Below are 21,967 nucleotides of genomic sequence, written 5' to 3' on the forward strand. Positions count from 1 at the left end.
GCTTTCAATAAACACAATTGAAAAGTAAATAAATAAATTTTAAGTCTCTAGCACTTATGGTTGCAAAAATAACCTTGAAAATGCAAATTGAGTATAAACTGATACAGGGATATCTGCCTGAGTCTGCAGACAGCCTGAAACAATAGCTCTCAGAGATGTGAACTTCCCCGGTTTGTTTCAATGGGATGTTGACTCTGAAGTGGAATGATGGCAATTTAAATGCCAACATTATTAACTATTTCGCTTATTGGAAAGGAGAGGGACAGTTTGGTCCCTAGCAGCAGGTAAAAATCATAGCATGTCTGAGTCATAGATGTTAAGACCAGAAGGAACTACTGTGATCCTCTCATCTGACCTCCTGCAGATCACAGGTCAGAGATTTCACCCACTAATTCCTGCAGTGCAGAGGATTATTCTTCCAGGCCTTGCAGCTGAATTAGTGAGTCCAAAAATGTGATTAAAGGTGGGTGTGTACTGCCCTCCCTGCCTGCCCTGGGGAGCCACCACTGTTTGCACCCAATCCTTTCTCCCTTACTGGTAGACAGCGCCACTTCACTCACTGGCAACGGAAACAATGTTCTGTCTAGGTCCCTAATTCTAGGGGGCAGGGAAAATGTCCCCTCTCAGCTGGAGAAACAGAATAACATGCTTCAGCCAAAGATCCTAGTGTGCTTTACAGAGGTGAATGTTGTCATCTCCCACCCCCCTTTACAGATGGGGAAACCAAGGCATGGGAAATTAAGCAGCTTACCAGCACCCAGCAGTGGTGCTGGGACTAGAATGCATTTATCCTGGTTCCCAGGTCTGGCTGTCCCACAAGACACTCCCTGCCCCCCAACACACCCTGCTGAATATTCTGCTTGATTATTTTAGGCCCAGGCTACAAGCAGTGAGTTAAAAATATTGGGTCAAATTCTGTTCTCCATTGCACCTGTGCAGCCTGGCTGACTTACACACCCATCATTAGCTGAAAGCAGAACCTGACCCATTGCCGCACTGCGATAGGGTCTACAGGCCCCACACTAAACCAGGGCTGGGAGTGGAGCCATACTGGGCTAGGGAAGCCCTGCCCCTCAGCAGGTGCAGGACATGGTCCCAGTGGTGGAACAGTTTAAAAGGACAATGGTTGTTCTGGAAAAGGAATGAGGTGCACGTGGCACTGGGAAGCAAGGCTGATGTTGCCAGCTGTGTCAAGAGGGGCAACAGCTTTGTGAAGGCTGCTCTAGCAGTGGGGACTTGGTTCCCTCCCCGCACTCCCTCCCAGAGTTGAAAGCCCTGTGTGTGATTGATTGACCAGGACACCGAGAGATGAGGAGAGTCTGCTGAGCCAGTGACCGTGCCCCACACTGAGGAGCTGCAGGCTGATAGGAAGTGACTCAGGGGAAAACATAATTTGGGGTAGCTCAATAACTGGGCTGGATGCTTTGATAAACCCCTGAGGCCCTGGGCTGGGACCCAGTGGACTGGGGGTGGGGTGGCTGGGTCTCCCTATCTTACACCCCTATGGTGACAGAACTTCTGGGGAGTGATTGGGGCATGCAGGGTGATTGAGGCTGCAGCCGGGACCTCCTCTGGCATGACTAAACCAGCAGAAACCATAAGGCCACACCAGGAGCGCCGCCAGCTTTTTTGCTGCCCTAGGCGGCGGAAAGTCCCGCCCCCGAAATACCGCCCCCGAAATCCCGACGACGACCGGGGCGGCCGAAGATCTGGCCACCACGGTTGCCGCCCCCCAAATGTTAGTGCCCTAGGTGACCGCCTAGGTCACCTAATGGGTTGCGCTGGCCCTGAACCACACCCTGACCACTAGGCCAGCTGATCATCAGATCTTCCTGCTACACCTGCTAATTTCCTTATATGGGGGGTGAATCAGTCCCCATCTAAGCTTCATAGAATGGGTCTGAAATGTTACCCATTGCTTCTGGGATCAGTGGGAGAGGGGGACAAGGGAAAGGTGCTCGTTTGCATGCGTCTAATCAGGCATAAGCTCCCTCCTTAGCAAGGGCTGCTCAGACTCCACTGCCTTTGGCTCTGCCCTTTGGTCTAGGGCCGGGAATGCAGTGCGATGGATTCCTTTGAAAGGAGCATGAGGCAGATGCAAGGAGGCAGGCTCCAGCCAGTAGTTGGCTCTGTTGGGGTAACATGAGCACAGGCCAAGGAAACAAGAGCCCTGACAGGTTCCTTGAGCACCAAGTGAGATTTCAGCCTGATCTGGCTGGCAGTCCCTCAGCAGGCACATGCAGCCCTCAGACAGCTTTGTGCGTGTGTCACATCTCTGGAGTGAAGGTGGAAATAGCAGAGCCTTTGTTGTCAACATCGTTATATTTCCTATCCACAGTTGCACCACAGCCCCAATCACCGTTCCATGGACTGAACTAAACAGTGACGGTATGAGAGAGGCTCCGCGAACATACGGAGACTTCAGCCTTGTCCACTTGGCTAGGGTCCAACTGTCTCCTCAAGAGAAGAATCTACTCAAGAGAGGTAGTGAGAATCAGAGAATATCAGGGTTGGAAGGGACCTCAGGAGATCATCTAGTCCAACCCCCTGCTCAAAGCAGGACCAATCCCCAACTAAATCATCCCGGCCAGGGCTTTGTCAAGCCTGACCTTAAAAACCTCTAAGGAAGGAGATTCCACCACCTCCCTAGGTAACCCATTCCAGTGCTTCACCACCCTCCTAGTGAAAAAGTTTTTCCTAATATCCAACCTAAACATCCCCCATTGCAACATTACTCCTTGTTCTGTCACCTGGTACCACTCAGAACAGTCTAGATCCATCCTCTTTGGAACCCCCTTTCAGGTAGTTGGGTTGTGTTGTATCTCTGCTGGGGTCCGTACAGCTACACCAGGGATGCAGCATCTGGCTTAGTGTGTATTGTGCCTTTAAAACAAGAAGGAGATAGAGATAGGGAATTCCCCCCTGATCCCAGTGCATGCTGGGAAAAGTGTCATGGGGAGGGAAGATTCCTCTGTTCCCAGGCAGTAGATCTTGAGAGAAGGAAGTGGAGGGAACTGAAAGTCTAGGAGGCTGCAGCACAAGAGGGGTGTGGAATGGACCATGCTGGAGCTTTTCCTGCATTGCTCTGTGGCCTGGGGAGACCTTCCTAATGGTAAAACTGGAACAGCTGCTGTGAATCCAACAAACCCCAGCACTGGGACGAGGAACATACTCAAGGTGGGCGTTGTTCCCTGCACATGAGTTCTGTTTGATATTGAAATAGCAACATGAGCACCCACCTAGGAGCAACTTAGAATGGGAGAGAAGCAGTGAGCCAGGCGGTACTAGGGGTCAAAGGTTGGGAAGTCCATCCTGTAAACTCACTGAGTGCGTAAAAGTGGAGAGCCAAAGAGGAAGGAATCAGGATGTGCTGGAGCCAAAGGAATTGTAGGTCAAGACCTTTGTTCTCCAGCGAGCTGGTTTCAGGCTCATGCATCTCCAATGAACATCACCGTGTGTTACAGCTGCTCCTCAGGCCACCCCTGGGAAAGTTAAGTAGCTGCACGGATTGACTCTGGTCATTCTTTCTCTGCTGTGCAGCTGCTTTCTGCTCCTTTCAGCTTAAAGCATTGCTTTTGTTATGGCAACCGCAGGAGCAGCCACAACTCAGCCAGCCATGATTACATTTCCCCCCAGGAGCAATCATGCAGGTATGTCACTGTCAATCATCCTGATTAAAACCTTGACATTTCAATTCAACACGCTCCTTGCTCACGGAGTAACGCGTCAGGAGAGCAGTGCTTTGCTCACTCTCCAATGGAATTGGGTACCATACATCAGATGGAGACACCACACAGATAAAAAGTTGTGTGAAAATCCAGATGGGGCTGGTGTGGGTTATATAAATCTTTGCTGGTCTAATTTGGGGCATGTAACAACAAAGGTGGGGTGGCTTAGACTAGTATTAGCTTAGACATGTTTGGTCATAAACCATTGTCCAGTTTCAATAGCTTTGTACTTGAATTAAACTCTTGGGGCTGATTAAGTCCTTCGAGTGGGTTTTTACCTCTCTAGCTAAACAAATGAGAGCATGCTTGATAATAAAGTGGGAAAATCCACTGGGTGAGCCTGCCCATTAACAGTACAAGGAGCTCTGAGACAGCGCCTTGAATTCCTGTCTACACTCAGGGTATGTCTCCGCTGCACTTCAAGGTGAGATTGTAGCATGGGTAGATGCACCCACGCTAGCATTGCTAAATATAACAGTGTAGACGCAGCAGCATGGGCTTCAACATGGGCTAGTAACACACGTATATACCCAGGGGCCTGGTGCGCTTGTACAGCCCATACTGAAGCCTGTGCAGTTACATCTACACCATTTCTTTCAGTAATGCTAGCGCAGATAAAGCTAGCACGGGTGTGACCACCTGAGCTGCACGAACACCTTGAATTGCAGTGTAGACATACCCTTGGAAATCAAACTATTGCTAACTGTGGGTTTTAGCCATGGGTTCTTCTGAATTAGTATTGAAAATGGCATATTGCTAGCTGGGAGAATGTGTGCACTGTTTTCTTACGTCTATAGCAGGAAACTAGGCGGGTAGAGGGGAGCTGAAGTTTCTAGGCAGAAACTCTGCAGTGATGCGGGGGAGAGACAGAACCGCCTTAGGGATGGCACGGCAGACTGCTTGCTTTACTCTCATAAGGTTTCTTGTTCGTTTAGAAGGAAGTGGCGCTCTGATTCGTTGGCATTGTCATATGGCAAAACACAACTGCAAACACTAGCCAAAGCTGAGGACCCTGGGCTGGATCTTAGTTTCCTTTCTGGTCCCTGACTCTGTATAGGCTCCTGAAAGCTGCTAAGAGAAGAATACAACCCAAGATGTCATATTAGTTCTGAGCCATAGCGGAAGCCGCACATCAGTCACTAGAGTAAACTCAGCTCAGCTGTGTCTGGGTTCACAGGCAAGAATAAAGCTGCTGTAGAGATAAATTTCCAGCCATACTTGACCATAGCACTTCCTAACCCACTCCATTTCCTGGCCTCTGGTGCAGGGGGTGTGGCCATGGGAAAGGGGTGTGTGGTCACAGTGTCCTTTAGCCATCTATCAACAGCTATGGCCTCTTGGTCTCCTACATAGCTGATGTTATTCAGAGCAGCCCTGAGGTGGCTCTGTTTTATGGAGGGGACTAGCCTGGCAGACAAATAGGGTGGCTTACAGATACATTTGCATCCCCACTCCTGAAATGTGACAAGCCCAGCTTGACTGTAGCTCAGGACCTGGGCGGGTGTAAATAAGGCTAGCACCTGACACGCTAGCTAAAATAAAATCCCCAAGGCTCATGCATAAACTGACCACCACCCAGGGTCAGGAAGGAATCTCCCTCCATAGTACAGTACAGAATTGTGTACAACAGACCAAGTTCACTGTGGACTGAATTCTGAGCTCATTTACGTGCTGCGCAACCACGCTGAATTCGATCGTGTTGCAACTGGGAGGAAGCAGCAGGAAGACAGTTTGTGTGCACATGGATTGACCACTAGCTAGAAATAGTTCTCTTCAGAAAGAGCTGGTTTGATTTTTGAGCCATGGGGTCCTCCCAGGTTATTACCCAGCATGCAGCACAGAAAACAAAGAGCGGTGATTCCAGAGGAAGGAACTCAGCACTGGTATTAAGGGGCTTGTGTAAAAAACATTTGCTCTCCCAGCACGAGAGGGGATCCTACTCAGGACTGCCTGCCAGGCAAAGCAGCTCTCTGTCCTCCAGGCCAGCGCAAAGAGAGACCAGGGGAAGCTGACAGATTAGGGGAGCGTTCTGTGTTATGCTTTTCCTTATCATTTCACCCAGTGTCCCAAAGCATTGTGTTCTGGCTTGTTTGAAACAGGCTGCTTGTGTCACTGCAGATGTTCGCTCCCAAGAGGAGAAGTCTCCAGCAGGGTCCAAGCCGGTAGGGACCTGCTGAAGGAGCCCCAGTGAGAAGCAGAGGTGCTGAAGCCAATGGAGTTCTGGGCCTTCCCCCTTGAACACAGTGCAGGCACAGGGCTTATTGCTGAGAAGGTGAGTCTTGCTCACATATTCAGGGTCAAACTGATGGCCAGATTTGGGGTTGGAAAGGAATTTCCCCCAGGTCAGATAGGCAGAGATCTTGGGGTTTTTCTCTTTCCTCTGCAGCATGGAGCAGGGATCACCTGCTGGGACCATCTAGGCATATCCCACCTAATCAGCTGCCTGCCACTGCAGGGGTCTCAGGCATTGGGGGCACCACAGTCTCTCCTGTTCTTTGCCTGCCGCACTTGACAGCTTGTCTCCTGAGGTCTGAAATGTGGACAAGATATTTGGCTGTGGTTTGGTCAGATAACTCAGATTTTATCTTTTATCTTTAGTTATTTGTAACCAGGGCACGGCGAGGGAGAGTGACCCAGTGAGTCAGTGACAGAGCTGGAAATACAGCCGAGGAACCCTGACTCTGACAGGCCCCAGACCGTAGGGCTAGAGCATTGTCACCAGCAGATTGATGCCAATCTTTGGGCTCAAGAGAGGAGAAGGCCAATGGTGCTGGGAGCAGGCGAGAGAGAGCAGGAGGAGTCAGTGCAGTGGCTGTTCCAGGGGCAGAGAGAGGAGGGCGAGTGAGAGCAGTACCATGAATAAAAACAGGCACAAAACTCAAAGGGGGGGAGTCCCATGAGGGGGCGATCACAACTGCAGCCCTGCTGTGAAACGGCCCCCTCGGAGCCCTGAGGAGGGAGGGACAGACACTGGTTACTGGGAATGTGGGCAACTCTGGGTACATTACCAGTGGGGGAGGAAGTGTTGGCCCTTCCTCCCTGCTAGCTCCCCTCAGGGAGGAGCGCTGGAGGCCTGAGCGAGGGGGACAGGGGCAAAGTGTCTACACCGGTTAGAGAAGGGCTGTTATAAAGGTACCGAACATCCACTGAGGCCCATGGCAGATGCGGGTCGGGGCCAGGGATAGGAGGTCTGAACTAGGGGTGCAGACGGGACCATCGGAGATTCAGTCTTGGAGCTGCAGAGTCGTCTCCTCCTTGAGCAAAATGGAGGCCCAGGATCTCTCCCTGAGAAGGGTCCATGCCCAGAAAGATTGCAACAAGGCAGGGTGGGATGCAGGGGGACCCAACAGCTGCCCAGCCACCCTGCTTCAGTTGTATTCTTTCTCGATTTCTCTCCCTGGCCAACTAATTCTTTCATTTTTTGATCCTTAGTGGTACAGCATCACCCGGAGATACATGCATTGGACTATCCCACTGCTCCATGGCTAGAGCACTGCCTTGAGAGGTGGAAAATTCCTCTGCAAATCCTTTCTCACCCTCAGGCAATGGGAGAATAGAACCTGGGGCTCCCACATCCCCAATGAGTGTGTTGTCCACTGGGAACTGCCTGCAACTGCTGCTGTTTTGTGTGGAGTGAGGCAGGTGCCAAACTCAATCTCCCAACGATAGGGTTACCATATTTGCACAATCAAAAATGAGGACATGGGGGGAGCCCCACTCTAGCCCCGCCCCTGCCCTGCCCCGCCCCATCCACTCCCTCCCACCCCCTGACTGCCCCCCTCAGAACCCCCAACTCCCCCCTGCTTCTTGTTCCCTGACTGCCCCCTCCTGGGACCCCTGCCACTAACTGCCCCCCTAGGACCCTACCTGTCCCCTGACTGCCCCGACCCTTATCCACACCCCCACCCCCACCTCATATTCACACCCCCGCCCCCAGACAGACCCCTGGGACTCCCATGCCCTATCCAACTGCTCCCCGCCCACTGACAGGACCCCCAGAACTCCCGACCCATCTAACCCCCCCACTCCCTGTCCCTGACTGTCCCAACCCCTCTCCACACCCTTGCCCCCCCGAAATCCTGACCCATCCAACCCCCCCTCCCTGTCCCCTGACCAGGGCCGGCTTTAAGAGGAGCCCAGGAATCGGGCTGCACTCTGGCCGGAGTCGTGGGGCTTGGGGTTGGGCCGGAGGTGCTCGGCCGGGCTGGCTGCCCTGGGGCCCGGGCCAGGGCCAGGGCCGGCGTGCTCGGCCGGAACCAGAGTCGCTGGGGCCGGGGGTGCTCGGCCGGCGCCGCTCAGCCGGAACTGGGGCCGGTGCCCCGGGGCCCGAGCCAGGCCGGACTGGAGCCGCTGGGGCTGGCCTGGCCGGCCTGGGGCCCGAGCTGGGACGGAGCCGCTGGGGTCGGGGCCGGGCCGGTGCACTCAGCTGGAACTGGGGCCGGTGCCCCGGGGCCCGAACCGGCCCGGGCCAGCCGGGGCCAGACTGGGCCGTGTTGCGCCTCCCTGGAGCCCTCCTTCTCGCGTTCCCCCCTGCCCCAGCTTACCTGCTGCTGCCCGCCTGCCCCTGCTTTTTTCAGACTTCCCATGAAGATCTGATCCGCGGGAAGCAGGGGAGGGAGAGGAGCAGGGGGGCGGAGCGTTCAGGGGACGGGAGGAGGGGGAAGACAGCTGCGGGGCCGAGGGCGTGCTAAGGCTGCAGGGGATGGGGGGAACCGAGAAGCGGCTTTGGCTGCCGAGCAGCGCCGCTTTTCAATCTATGAATAGCCGACCGGGGGGAAATCCCGGACATTTTTAGATTTTTAGAAATCCCCCCCCGGACGGCTATTTATAGATCGAAAAGCCGGACATGTCCGGGGAAATCCGGACGTATGGTAGCCCTACCCAATGAGTGACACAGGTACTTGAGTCACCTGCCTCCGGGGAGGCTCCTGGCTGTGGATCACTAGCAGAGATCAGCCCCTCCCTGCAGCCCTGACTTAGGCCCCAAGCTCCAAGAGAGGAGCAGGATTTACGACTCACCCCTGGCATTGGTATCTCCGGTTGGCTAGCTGAGGTAGCTCCCTGGCTTTTGTGGGTGGCGTTCTAAGGCACCTCTGTCAGAGTGTGGGGGAGTCAGGGCCCTGCACCCCTCACTTCCTGCGATTCACCGTGACTCTCAGCCAGCCAGTAAAACAGAAGGTTTATTAGACGACAGGAACACAGTCCCAAGCAGGGCTTGTAAGTACAACCAGGACCCCTCAGCCAGGTCCCTCTGGGGGGCAAGGATCTTAGATCCCAGACTTGGGTTCCTGCCTCTTCCCAGCCAGCCCAAAACTGAAACCAAAAAAAAACCCCTCCAGCCGGCTCTCTCCCTTTGTCCAGTTTCCAGGGCAAAGGTGTTGACTCCCTTCCCCCCTCCCCCCAGGTTACAGGCTCAGGTACTGTCCCTCACTTAAGTCATCCCCTGCTCTCCCATCCCCCATGCAGACAGTTCCAGCAAAACTAAACGACATTCCCAGGTCAATCTACCCCGCTCCCTACTGTGTCACAGCCTCTCCCCATTCATTGTATAGGGAACCTGGGTGCCTAACTCAGGCTCTGTGGCTCGCAGTGATGTTCCTGTGATTTTCTAGGGGCCTAAAATGTAGGTGTTGCCATGCTCAGCATCGCAATACCTCAGTGTTTTGTAGATCCAGGTCTCAGATACTATAGTGATGCGCGCCATAGAAAACCCAGGCAGAAATTAATAACTGTCTTCAGAGCAGGGTTTGAACTGTGTGCAGTAAATAATGCCTCGGGTTACACACTGAACAATGAAGATAGAATAGTGAGTAACAGCTCATTCAGGGAACACTTTTCACCCCATGGACTGAGTGTGGAAAAATATACCTTGGAACCAGGTAACTAAAGAAGTGGAAGAAGTGGGCTGTAGTCCACGAAAGCTTATGCTCTAATAAATGTGTTAGTCTCTAAGGTGCCACAAGTATGCCTGTTCTTTTTGCGGATACAGACTAACACAGCTGCTACTCTGAAACCTGTAACTAAAGACTGGCTCATCATGTATACACACAAAGGGGCTTAATTAAGGTTGCACAGGAAAATCTTAATTCTGGAATTTCCTACCTTTTGGGAACTTGACTTTGCAACCTTAATACAGTTCTTTTAAAGTAGTTAATGTTTTTGGGGTGTGTAATAATTTATACAAACTAGGTGGAGACTTGTGGGGCTCTGTCCCTGTGAGGGGGAGGAGAAGCACGAATGATGGGGCAGAGTTAAGGCTGGGGCAGTTTTCCAGGTTTCCTGAGGTTTGCACTAACTGTCTGTTCATTTTCCCATTTGCCAATTGTTTGGCATTTTAACACCGCTCTTTGGAATGCATTGATTTATTTCCACCTCACCTTTCTCTCAAACTTGGTTTTTATTTGGGAGCTCTACTTAGAGCTTGGTTTTGCTGCTGAAGGGGGGCTGGTGCAGGGGGCTCTCTGACTGCAGGTTAGGCTGCCCTTTGCAGCCCTCACTCTGTGCAGGCTTCTTCCTATGTTTAGTGAAACAAAGTGAAGGATTCTTTGAAACAAGTCCAAGTGAGAACTGGGATTGTTTAGTCTGCAGAAGAGAAGAGTGGGGGGATTTGATAGCAGCCTTCAACAACCTGCAGGGGGTTCCAAAGAGGATGGAGCTCGGCTGTTCTCAGTGGTAGCAGATGACAGAACAAGGAGTAATGGTCTCAAGTTGCAGTGGGGGAGGTTTAGGTTGGATATTAGGAAAAACTTTTTCACTAGGAGGCTGGTAAAGCACTGGAATGGGTTACCTAGGGAAGTGGTGGAATCTCCTTCCTTAGAGGTTTTTAAGGTCAGGCTTGACAAAGCCCTGGCTGGGATGATTTAGTTGGGGATTGGTCCTGCTTTGAGCAGGGGGTTGGACTAGATGACCTCCTGAGGTCCCTTCCAACCCTGATATTCTATGGTTATTTAGTGCAACATACATAGCTGCCAAATACATGCCCCTTTATAAAAACGGCCTAGTGCCCATGTCTTAGGAGGAACTTAGGATCATTCCAGCAAAGGTGCTGAAGGAGAGATGGCAGGGCCAAGGCGCAGGTCTTCTACAGAAGCTATAGGAGTTGGTTGCATCTGGCCTTAGACGTTTCAGGTATTTAATGCAAGATTTGGGGTCCCGCCCTAGCCGCTCTTGTCCAGTAGATTGTGATCGCCCTGGTGCCGGTGTTTAGTCTGCAAAGGTTTCTCTGCTTGACCGTAGGGGCGGGGGTCCTGGCCTTGCCGGGCCGGCTTGCTACCCAGTCTGTCGGTTGTTGTCTGTTCCCGCACCACCCGGCGGGGTGTTTAGTGCCCGTGCTAAGGCAGTGACTAGCCGGAGCCTGCTCCGTGGCGAGCCCCTCTGACCCCCGCGGCACTCCGGGGAAGGACGGGGTCCCCACTGAAGGCAGAGGTTCCGCGGGGAGCCTGGCAGAAGCCCGCAGCCGGGGCGAGCGGAGAACGGCGCGCCGCGGCGCAGAGTATGTAGCGGCGCCCCGCGGGCTGGCGTGACAGATCCCCGCTCGCGTCCAATCAGGCAGGCGTGGAGGCGGGCGGGGAAAGTTGCCCGCTGGAGGCTGGCAGCGGCCGGAGCATCTCGGAGCGCGAGGGAGTTGCTGAGCCCAGCTCCAGCGCAGCAGCCCCGGGGCCAGCCGCCGGAGACTCCCGGGCGCCCCCCTGCCCAAGGGGACATCGCAGGCTCCAGCCCCCGCTGGAGCGGCTGGAGGAGATGCTGGCCTGTGCGGAGATGCTGGCAATGTGCCTGCTGTCGGCCAAGCCCGCCCCCAGCCCCTGCGCTGGGCAACCCCCGCAACCCCGCGGCCAGGGGCTCGCCCTCTTCCACGATGTAAGTAGGCGCGGGGCGCGTTCCTCCTGTGCGTGAAGCGGGGCGAACCGGCAAGCAGCGTAACGGTCCCTTCCCGCGACTCCCGGTTCCGGGGGCTCAAGCCCAGGCTAGCCGGAGCCGGCGGCTGGCTGTGTGCGCTGGGATGGGGGCTGGCTGGGTCCCACAAGGCAGGTAGAACGCACCGTAATGGAGACTTCTGGCCGGGGCTGCACCCTGGGGGGAAAGATGCTGTTCTAGCTGCTGTGACCTGTGTGTGTGTGTGTGTGTGTGTGTCCGCATACACGCACCGTGATGCGCACGGTCAACTACCTGTGACCAAGGGGCACCTGCAAAATCTGCCTTCAGGGGCACAAGCAGGCAGTGATGTGGGCAGAACAGGTGTGTGAGTACAAAGGACAGAGAATTGTGTCTTTGCATCCCCACGTTTTGCATCCATGATCGAGGTGCCCGGGGTTGAAAATTTGTCCATAATGTGCAGTGCCATCATTTGGACTGGGAAAGGGTGGGAAAATCCATTGTTCCGTAGGCGAAAGCATGTGCAGTTCCTAGCATTGTTCCCTAACAATACACACGCCTATTTCATTTCCCAACTTTGCAAAATGCTACTAACTCATCCATTTGGGGTCAAGCTTTTGGGGGTTTGTTTTTCTTCATTGTCATGCAAGGAAACTAGTACGTGTTTCTTTTTCAATCAGTAGCCTGGGGAGGAGGGAAGCAGATTTTGGTTTTTGGGCTGGTCAATTTTCGTGGCCAGTTTGAAAGCTTAACCCCCTGACTGAATTATGTAATGTAACGAAACTTACAGCTTCTCCGGCGGTAAAAGTCACCCGAGCATGGTTTAAAATCTCAGCCGGGAAATCTATGTTAACAACGGTTTATTGTAGCTGGCAGTCACACACTTAATGTGGGTGATGAAGGGTTTTCTAGTCCAGCTCCAAAGATGACTGCCAGCTGGGAAAAATCTGAAAGTGTCTTTGCTTGTAATGTGCCGTATTTACTGCAGAGTTGTGGGTATTGCCTGATCATTGTGTTCACTAAAAGCAGCTTTGAAGTAATGCGCTGACTTAAGGCTTCCAGCCCTCCAATGCTAGGAGCTGGTTAAGAACAGCTGCCCGTGCTCCCTGCAGCTGTAGGTGCAGTGGAGAACTTTCTGTTGGTCTCTTTCATCTTGAAATTCAAAGCAAACAGCCCATTGTGCTTGATGTTCTGCTCCCCTGAGTGTAGCGGAGAGACATTAACGGAAACCCCTGTGGCTAATTGTACAAAAGTGAATTGTATGAAATGGTTATGAAGCCAGATGCTGTTGGTGCCTCTGGCGCATTGTGAGAGGTCTCCATACCCTCACACCCAGGCTTTGCCAGTTCAGCCTCTATTGCACACAAGAGTGAAAGCCTTAGGAACAAACAGCCAATTGGCTATTGTTTCTTTTGGCTCATGGATCTTAGTCGTCAATCCTTTCTCTCGAATTGCGTATGCTGTGCAATTGCTTCCTACTTAGACAGTAGCTTGGAGCCGTGGAAACCACTGCCCAAGGCACTGTCTCCTCCAGAGGGTCTGACGGGTACCCCCAGAGTCAAATGTGCCCAGCTGATTCTTAAAATGTGGCCTCCTGCTGCCCACTGTCTGTGGTTACAGGGTCACCCGCTGTCACCAACAAGAGACATCAATCTGGAAGATGTAACTGAAGTACCAGCCCCGGTTATGGGTGTGGATTGATTTTTTTCATTTTCAAACAAGCAGCATTTCAGCTCCTGGCTCGTTGCCTGGCTGTCAAAGTGCTAGTCACTCCTGTTTCACGCAGAGGCCACCTCTCTCCTCCTCCCCTCTCCCGAGCAAGTGAGGTGCCCTTCCTAGGACTGAAATTAAGCTGGTGGTGGGGTGGCCCAGTAGCTAGAGGGTGGCTTTCATGCTGACAGATGGAAATGAAATGGAAGCTTCAGCCCTTCCCTGAGGCATTAGAACAGGGGTTCTCAAACTGGGGGGTCGTGACTCCTCAGGGGGTCGTGAGGTCATTACATGGGGGGGTCGCAAACTGCCAACCTCCACCTCAAACCCCGCTTGCCTCCAGCATTTATAATGGTGTTAAATACTGTATATTAAAAAGGGTGTTTAATTTATTATGGGGGTCGCACTCAGAGGCTTGCAATGTGAAAGGGGTCGCCAGTAAAAAAAGTTTGAGACCCACTGCATTAGAACAATTTATAGCCAAGGTAACCACCAGGACAGAGTCCAACAGGAGGAGCATGACTTTGCAGGTCCTCGGAGCACTGCTGGGGCTGGAGCATAGTTAATCAGCATGGCTCAGTCAGAACTAGTGACGTCTCACCAAATAAATTGTTCCTGTTTGCACCAATCAATAAATCTGCAGGATTTTGCTTTGAAAACTCTAAACTGAGGATAGAGAGGGCTGAGGATGTGTTATTACAGTGGGAGCAGTGTCAGCCTGTCTGTTGTGACAGGAGCAGCCAGCAGCGGCTCCAGGCACCAGCACTCCAAGCATGCGCTTGGGGCGGCAAGCCACGGGGGGCGCCCTGCCGGTCCCTGCAAGGGCGGCAGTCAGGCAGCCTTTGGCAGCTTGCCTGCGGAAGATCCGCTGGTCCCATGGATTCGGCGGCAGGTATGCCAAATCCGTGGGACGGGGACCTCCTGTGGGCAAGCCGCCAAAGGCAGCCTGCCTGCGTGCTTGGGATGGCAAAAAAGCTAGAGCCGCCCCTGGGAGCAGCTAAGTTTCTGGCTAAGAGTGGAGTAGATATTTGGGCTGAGATTTGCAATGGACCCAAATCCCAGGTCAGCAGGAGTTGAGTGCCTGATTCTCAAGATTTCTTTGCAAATTCCAGCCTTTGCAGTTGATTTGCAATGTTAGGTGTTTGCAGCTGCACACATATATTTGCAGGTGTCTAAATTCTCATATCAGGTGACACACGGGGGAGGTAGGTGCTCAGGTACCCTTGAAATGGGCACAGTGTAAAAGCCTTTATAGAATCACATGAGTTAAGCATATGCAAATACCTGCATGTAACTGTCCATGCTGAACTTTGAAAATCTGGCCCTATTTCAGAGAGAAATAAAGTGGCAGAGAGCAGTAGACTGCAGTCCTGCCAGTCCCAAGTGTTTAAAAATAATCACAAGTCAGGCCTCCAAATATCATATGTAAATAATGATAATAAATATTGGGTCATTTTTAGTTTGTATTCTGGTTTCAGATACATTAGGGATCATGTTTTCAAGCTTTTCTCTGCAACAACATGGGCAAGAAACTCACTTTAAAAAAGAGCTGAGATTCTCATGTATTCACATGACTCCAGAAGCGGGGGCTTTAAGGAAAGCACCAAATAGTATGAGACTCATGATAAAATGGTGAGAATTGTCAAGTGCAACTGTTTAAAAGTGACACTCATTAGTGCTTGTCGAATCTAACTGCTAAAATATTTTACATGTTGTCTGTTTTATCTGCTGGAATTACACACCCCATTCTAAACATGTCATGAACCAGTTGAAGTCAATCCTATTTGCTCAGGTAGGGGTGTCTGACAGACACCTCAAAGACCAGGTGTGGCCCAGCGACTTCTAGAATACCATCCATGGCTCTCTTTAATACAGAGGTCCTGTAATGGACATGGCAGATCCCAGTGTGCAGTGCTCAATCTTGATCTCAGTAGCAAGGGTGCTCAGTTGAAGGTGGAGCATTGCATGCTGGGAAGCGTAGTCTCCAAGGGAAGCAATTAGGTGTGCCTCCGAGACTGAAGTCTCGGTACCCTTTGCTAGACCAAGAGCATCTGGGCAGCTTTTAGGGTGAAATCCGCAGTTCCTGTGCAAAGCACAAGTAAACTTGGGTTGCATGGGGGATGCCATCCTCCCTTCACCCACACAGGGTGGGCTCTGGCTTTTTTGCCGCCCCAAGCAAAAAAATAAAAATAATAATATCGGTGTGGCCAGAGCGGCAAAGCAAAAAAAAAAACCTGTGGCGCGGCCGGAGCAGCAAAGCAGGAAAAAAAACAAACCCTGCAGTGCGGCCGGAGCCAGGGTGCAGGGGGACTCCCTGTGCTGCAGACGTGCCCCGGCTAGCGGGGGTGAGGGGAAGAGAACGGGGGGAGAGAGAGAGAAGAGGGGCAGCCAGGGCTTCAGTGGGGTGCTCACCACGCGGCCCCGACCGCCGCTCCGGTCGGCGGGGAGGGAAGGACACGGGCTGCTCTGCCGGGATTGCTGCAGACCTGGCACCGGCTGGGGCAGACAGAGTGCGCAGCCCGCTCCCAGCAGGGCGCGCCCCTCCTCTGCACTGCCAGCCGGATCAGCGAACAAAACAAAAACAAAAAAAAGCAGCCGTGCTGCCCTAGGCTTGGGTGGAATGCCGCCCCGTAGAATCTGCCGCCCCAAGCACGAGCTTGCTCGGCTGGTGCTTGGAGCTGGCCGTACACCCACAGGCAGGGTGCCGGATGCAGATTTAAACCCCATTGGGGGTTTGTGGCCAGTGGGTCTGTGCAGGCTGCAGCCCCACTCTCTCTGTGCCCTTCTCCTTTGGCTCCTGCCCCCGCCATCTCCTGGGAGAAGAGCCCCCACAGAATTCCCCATCCTTGCATGGCTGCTCCGCTTCCTGGGCTGTGCTGCCGAATGTGGTAGTTTCACAGCATTTGGCTTGTCAGGAGTCAGAGGGGCCGGGCTGCCCAGCACCAGGTGCCTATGGAGAGGCCCAGCCTGAGCATGCCTGGCTGCTCATCTCAAAGACATCGTCACTGCAGGTAAGATCCTGCCACACCTGTCCCCGTTGAGTGGCAGCTTGCTATGCCAACCATCAGCTTTAGTGGGGCTACTTGTGTAGTGAGTGGCCACGCACCCTGTGTAAGGGTGGTGGAATTGGGCCCTGTACCTCAAGACCGAGGTGAGAATGGGATGAGAAAATCAGGGATGAGGCTGCACAGCTGGTAAGCGGCCCCTGACTTTACAGCTGTAAGAGTCTGTTTGCAGTTTCTGTCCTGGGGATGGTCACGGGGAGGGTGGGGGGAGAGGCGAGGGGAATGTCTGAGGCATAACCCAGGACCCTCCCAAGGCAGTGGTATGTTTGCAGGGGGAAGCCATGGGAGTTCCATTCCTCTCTGCTCCCCGGCAGCGAGCACTCATTAGCTCCCCACCTGGGAGTGTATTTTTCACTTCTCCGTCCATTTTGCTGTGGTTTGCATTAGCACTTGCTAAATATTGGCCAGGTTGTGCCTGGTGTCTGTGCAGGTGATGGCTTCTCCCTTGTTTCTCCCAGGCAGGGGCTAGCTGAATTGCAGTCCTTGCACTCCCCTAAATACAAGACTGCAAAGCACTAACTACACCAGAAAGGATAGGCAGAAGGAGGGGTCATGGCTGTCCCCTCCCACATTGCAGTGACTTGGAGAGGAAGGAGGTTCCAGTGTTTAGGGCTCTAGCTAAGACCTAGGCTCAATTCCCAGCTCTGCCACAGACTGCCTATATGACCTTGAGTAAATCATTTAGTCTCCGTGCCTCGGTTTCCCCTCCATATAATAAGGAGGATAGTCCTGCCTACCTCACGGGGTGTTGTGAGGATAGATCTACTGGGGACTGAGAGGCACTCAGCTACTCCAGTAAAGGGGGCTTTACCTAGATAGAGAGCACTGAGCATCCTCTTAAAGAGCAGGAGCTGCACTCCCCCAGCACAGGTGACCCAAGCACCAGTCACCTTGCTTTGCAGCTTTCAGCCCTCTGTGGCTTCCCCTTCACCTCATCTCTAAAGCAGTTGAGAGATGGGTGGGTCACCCCCAGACCCCTGCGCTCTCCCTTCCTGCATGGGCATCGCAGAGCACTGTCCTGTATGTTTATTTCAGAACAGCCTGTTTGTTCCAGAGGGGGCTGGCGTGATTAGAATCAGAGCGAGAGATCTCAGCCAGTGCTGGTGCAGTAGCTTGGTCCATTGCTTTCCACCTCCTTCTGCATCTCGCGTACGTTCCTGCCCTAGCGGACGGTCCGGAGTTCTTGCAGTGCAGCACGTGTAGCTGAGCTTCCAATAAGGGAAGATTGTACAGAAACCTGAGGTACTTAACCTAAGCTGGAGCCACATCTCTGACCTGGCTCTGGCTGGAGGAGCTGCCCAAGGAATAAAGGGGGAACTGGGCTCAGGGAAGTGATAATGTGACAAAGAACTTCTTGCCTCTAAATCCAGCTCCGATCCAACTGGGGAGAGCATAGTAACTCGCTTTTCATGCCTTCTTAAAAGCTTAGGTGCCCTGAGTTTGCAAGACAGTCCAGTTCTCAGCAGACTCGGGCATTCAAACGGCAAAAGATGCCCAAACTGATACTAATTGGCAGTTTCATTGGGGAGGCTAACAATGCATTGTGCAAAACAAAGACCTCTCTGCCCCTAACCCTTTCAGCTCATGGCTGAGGGGTGTGAGGCGTGTGGACCTATTCTGTCATTGGAGGATTTCAGTCTGTAGGACTGTCGAACCAGCCTCAGTGACTACACGAAATGTTCAGCTGGATGGAGCAGGCAGAGCCCCACTTGAAAAGCATGGTCTGGCTGATGAATGCTGAATGCCAGTAGAAATCCTTTGGGCAGCTGCTTTATTACCAAACAGTTAATCAGAGTACCATTAGCACAATTAACACCCGAGGCACGAGTCTTGTTACCAGCAATCCTAGAAGCATCCAACAGCTGCCCTTGTTCTCACAGCTTCCCTTGGACCTTCTGTTTGGTTTCTGTGCTCATAGGTTAGTCCCAGAGTCGGGTGGGAGGATTTGAACACTTCCACTTTCAGCACTAAGTAACCAGACAGCTTCCAAACAGCTTCACTGAGCTTGGCTGTGAGCAACAGCCTACTTCCTTCCACGTCTTCTCCACTGCCACAGGCCCACGCCAGCCTTGCAGATAAATACATGTCAGCATCTGGAATGATAAGTAAGAGTGCATTACACATGAGAGGTGTGTGTTAATACACTGCTAGTCTAGAGCCACCTCTCATTGTGTGTCTTCAAGCACTTTACAGAAATCAGTTAAATGAGCATCACGACTCATCCCTGGGGTAGATGGAGACACACGACAGTGCTGAGTAGCTAAGTATAACTGTAATTACCCCTGTTTTACAGATGGGGAAAGCGATGCATAGGGATTTTATGGGGTGTGTTTATAAAGGGTCTCTGCTTGTTTGTTCCCACATGTCCGCATGCAAGCAGCTGCATGCTTTAAAAATTCTAACCCGTGTGCACATGCTTTCAGTTGGCTGACCCCTGTAGTGCAGATCCACACACCTGTGCTCTCAGAGGTCCTTAGACTAGTGATTGGCAATGCACACAGGAGGTGTCTGCACCTGCCAAGTATGGCTGCATGCATGTGCTTGTGGAGAATGGCCTTTGAACATGGATCTTTAAATGACTTGCCCAAGGACACCCTGGTTTAGCCCAGGACAGTCCAGAGTCATTAGCTGTGCCTGGAGTTGGACCCAGAAATTGTAATCTCCTCCTCTCTGTGTTACAACCCCCACTGCTCCAGCTGGTGCTAATTAACATCCTCTTTGCATGCAGTCTCAGAGGCGCCAAGGACTGAATGGGTCCATAGAGAAGAAACTGTCCTATCAGCCATAGATTAGTTCCTTCAGGTCAGGACTGAGGCCCATGCAAAGGCAGCGTGTGGAAACCTGTTTCACTGCTGCCTATACCAGGTTTAAACAGAAGCCATTAGTCTCCAAGGCTTCCCAGCACCTTTGAAATCAATACAGTTCTCACACACACACAAATGCGGAGTCTGCCTCCCACTCACTTGCTCTTAGCCACTGGACATATCGGTCTCCGTGATTACAGAAGATTGAATATAAAGAGCCCCCCCTTTATTACCTCTGGGACTGAAAGGGCATCACCCTCCGTCTGTCCTTGAAGTGAGACCCCGAGCTCCATCCTGCATGGGTGAAAATTCTCAAGGGACAGGCACCTTGAGGCCTGGAGGGCAGGCTTAGCTCAGGTGCTGCTGAAGATAGGTACACCTGGCGCTCCTTCCTGTAGGCCGTGCTGCGGGAGGTCGGAGGCAGAGGTCAGAGAGGATTTCGGAAAGGCAGCCGACAGAAGGCTCCAGCTGCTTTGGCCTGCCCGGAGCCTTGGCCAGGTCTGCTGTTCATGGCTAGCACAGTGGGGCCCTGCGAGGAACTGCCACCTCAGCAAGTGACTGGCAGCCTGCAATGTATCTGGCAGGCTCCTCCTTTGCTGTGAGCCTGATGGTGCCCGTTAGAAGTGAGACGCCAGGGCAGAGGGGTGGGCAGACGAGGGGGGGCTGACAGTGGAGGGAGGGACAGGGGATGGAGAATCTGCTGAGGCATCAGAGGCCTGAAAGTCACACCAGGATATTGGATTCCTTAGACACACACAGGGAGAGAGCACAGGGCTTGTGTAGCCCACTAGGCTGGCTCCTCTGTGCTTTCCCCTGTAAAGGTTCGTGAGGGTGAGAGGAGAAAGGAGCGAGGAGAAGAGCGAGCAGACGTGAAAAGAGGGGTCAAAGAGAGGGAGTGGAAGAGGAAGGAAGGCGGGGAGGGAGAGAGGATTTAAAGATGAGACACCCCCTACCTCACCAGTCGTTATCCATCAGCTGAGACACGCAGGCCACACAAATCACCGAAATAGCCTTCCCCGGCGACATTCATCCATCGAATGGCCTTGGCAGACGTGCAGAATGCGAGGCACCAGAGCCGCCTGACGGCTCCCCCCTGCCAGCTTGCCACCCATTGGATTTATCCTGCTAGCTCAGTAACAGCCAGAGCTCATAGTTAGTGCGGCCCCCCTGCTATGCTTTAATAGCACGTCCCAGGGGTGCCCAGAGGTCCCACTGGGGAGCGGGGTCTCTTCCCACCAGGCAGCTGAACAGACATGTAGGTAGCTATAGCTTCTGCCCTGAGGGGCTTGCAGTGTAAGAAATCCTCTCCCGTTTGCTTGGTTTAGTCCGGTCAGGAAGCTGCCTGGAGGAAGTTGCTTGTTGCCACAGGCATGTCGGAGAGTGACATGAAGCCAGGTGTCCCTGCTCGCTCCCTCTCCTGCTGGCTGAGCCAGTTACGTCCAACACAAAAGGCAAGGACAAACCGTCCATGAGCTCAGCTGAGGACATGCAGTCTTGGAACTGGCAGCGTGGTGGCTTCACACCCCCAGGAAGCCCAGGTCATCCATGTGGCCAGCTGGGAGTTTAAAGGCCAGCGATTCCGGGATGGGAGAAGAAAGCAGGCCACTCCTGGCACCCGAGAGGATGCCAGCTGAGTGCTGGTAGGGGGAGCTGGCAGTAGGTGGCGCCATGCAATAGCAAGGGAGGCTGGAGAAGGAGCAGGGGCTGCCAAGGGACAGGGAAATGAAGAGGGGATTTATTGTTTAAATTGGATCTAAATTTGCATGTTTGTGGGTGGGCTATTGGAGTACTAAATCCTCCCGCATGCTGAGCTCGAGGTGAGGAACGCAAGCAAACAGGCAGCAGGACCGGTTAACATGATCCTGGCAGGTCTCTCTCTGGGCTCCTAAGGCTGATGTACTCTGGGGTCCTGCCCCAGCCCGTAACCCAGAGGCATTGTGCAGGCAGAGTGCACCCATGGCAGAAGGGCTAGAGTCATTCCCAAGTCTGCCTGGCTAGATTTCCATTCTGTCCCCTGGACCCAGCAGTGTGTCTCACATGAATGCGTCCTCACAACCCGCTCCTAAGGGCCGGATTCTGGCCCGTACCCTGGGAAGTGTGGACGAGGGGCTGTGCAGCGGCTGGAGCCCTCCAGAGGATCTGACTGAGTCAGCCAAGCAAGCCCCCTGCCACCCTTGCAGAGTGGTTCCTCCTCCAGATCCAGCCTCTGCCCTCTAGTGCAGAGAGAGGCAGAGGCAAGTCCATTGTCCTAGCCTCACCATGCCCCCTTTAGGGTATGTCTGCTCTGCAGCTGGGAGCATGATTCCTGGCATGGGTAGATGGCATGTAGCCAGGAGGTCCAGGCAGGCTTATAAGCAGGCAGCTACTCCCAGCTACACTACTATTTTTAGTGCACTAGCTCGAGCAGAGCTGGCCAATGTCTACCTGAGCTGGGAACCACGCTCCCAGGTGCAGCATAGACCTACACTTAGGCTGGGTCTACACTACCCGCCTGAATCGGCGGGTAGAAATTGACCTCTCGGGGATTGATTTATCGCGTCCCGTTGGGACGCGACAATTGATCCCCAAATCGACGCTCTTACCCCACCAGTGGAGGTGGGAGTAAGCGCCGTCGACGGGAAGCCACAGAGGTCGATTTTGCCGCCGTCTTCACAGCGGGGTAAGTCGGCTGCAATACGTCGAATTCAGCTACACTATTCACGTAACTGAATTTGCGTATCTTAAATCTACTCCCCCCCGTAGTGTAGATGTAGCCTTAGACAGCTCTAGGATGACTAGGCAGGAGCAG

General features: G+C 53.1%; 1 protein-coding gene and 1 long non-coding RNA gene across 4 annotated transcripts in view; one reads left to right on the plus strand and one right to left on the minus strand.

Moving 5' to 3' along the window:
- Positions 1-11,336: 11,336 nt before the first annotated feature.
- Positions 11,337-21,967, plus strand: part of NECAB3 (N-terminal EF-hand calcium binding protein 3) — a 128,504-nt gene continuing 117,873 nt past the window's right edge. For all 3 annotated transcript variants that reach the window (XM_034787392.1, XM_034787391.1, XM_034787393.1), the window contains exon 1: positions 11,337-11,585. In XM_034787392.1, coding sequence (XP_034643283.1) covers positions 11,469-11,585 — 117 coding nt within the window. In that variant the 5' untranslated portion in view covers positions 11,337-11,468. The remainder of the gene's footprint in view (positions 11,586-21,967) is intronic.
- Positions 18,030-20,924, minus strand: LOC117885869. Its single transcript, XR_004647864.1, has 3 exons — positions 20,133-20,924; positions 19,413-19,583; positions 18,030-18,468 (listed from the first exon to the last, which is right to left on the minus strand). It is a non-coding gene; the product is annotated as an uncharacterized LOC117885869 (long non-coding RNA).

The sequence above is a fragment of the Trachemys scripta genome, chromosome 12 (genome assembly GCF_013100865.1).
Source record: "Trachemys scripta elegans isolate TJP31775 chromosome 12, CAS_Tse_1.0, whole genome shotgun sequence".
Lineage (NCBI taxonomy): Eukaryota > Metazoa > Chordata > Testudines > Emydidae > Trachemys > Trachemys scripta.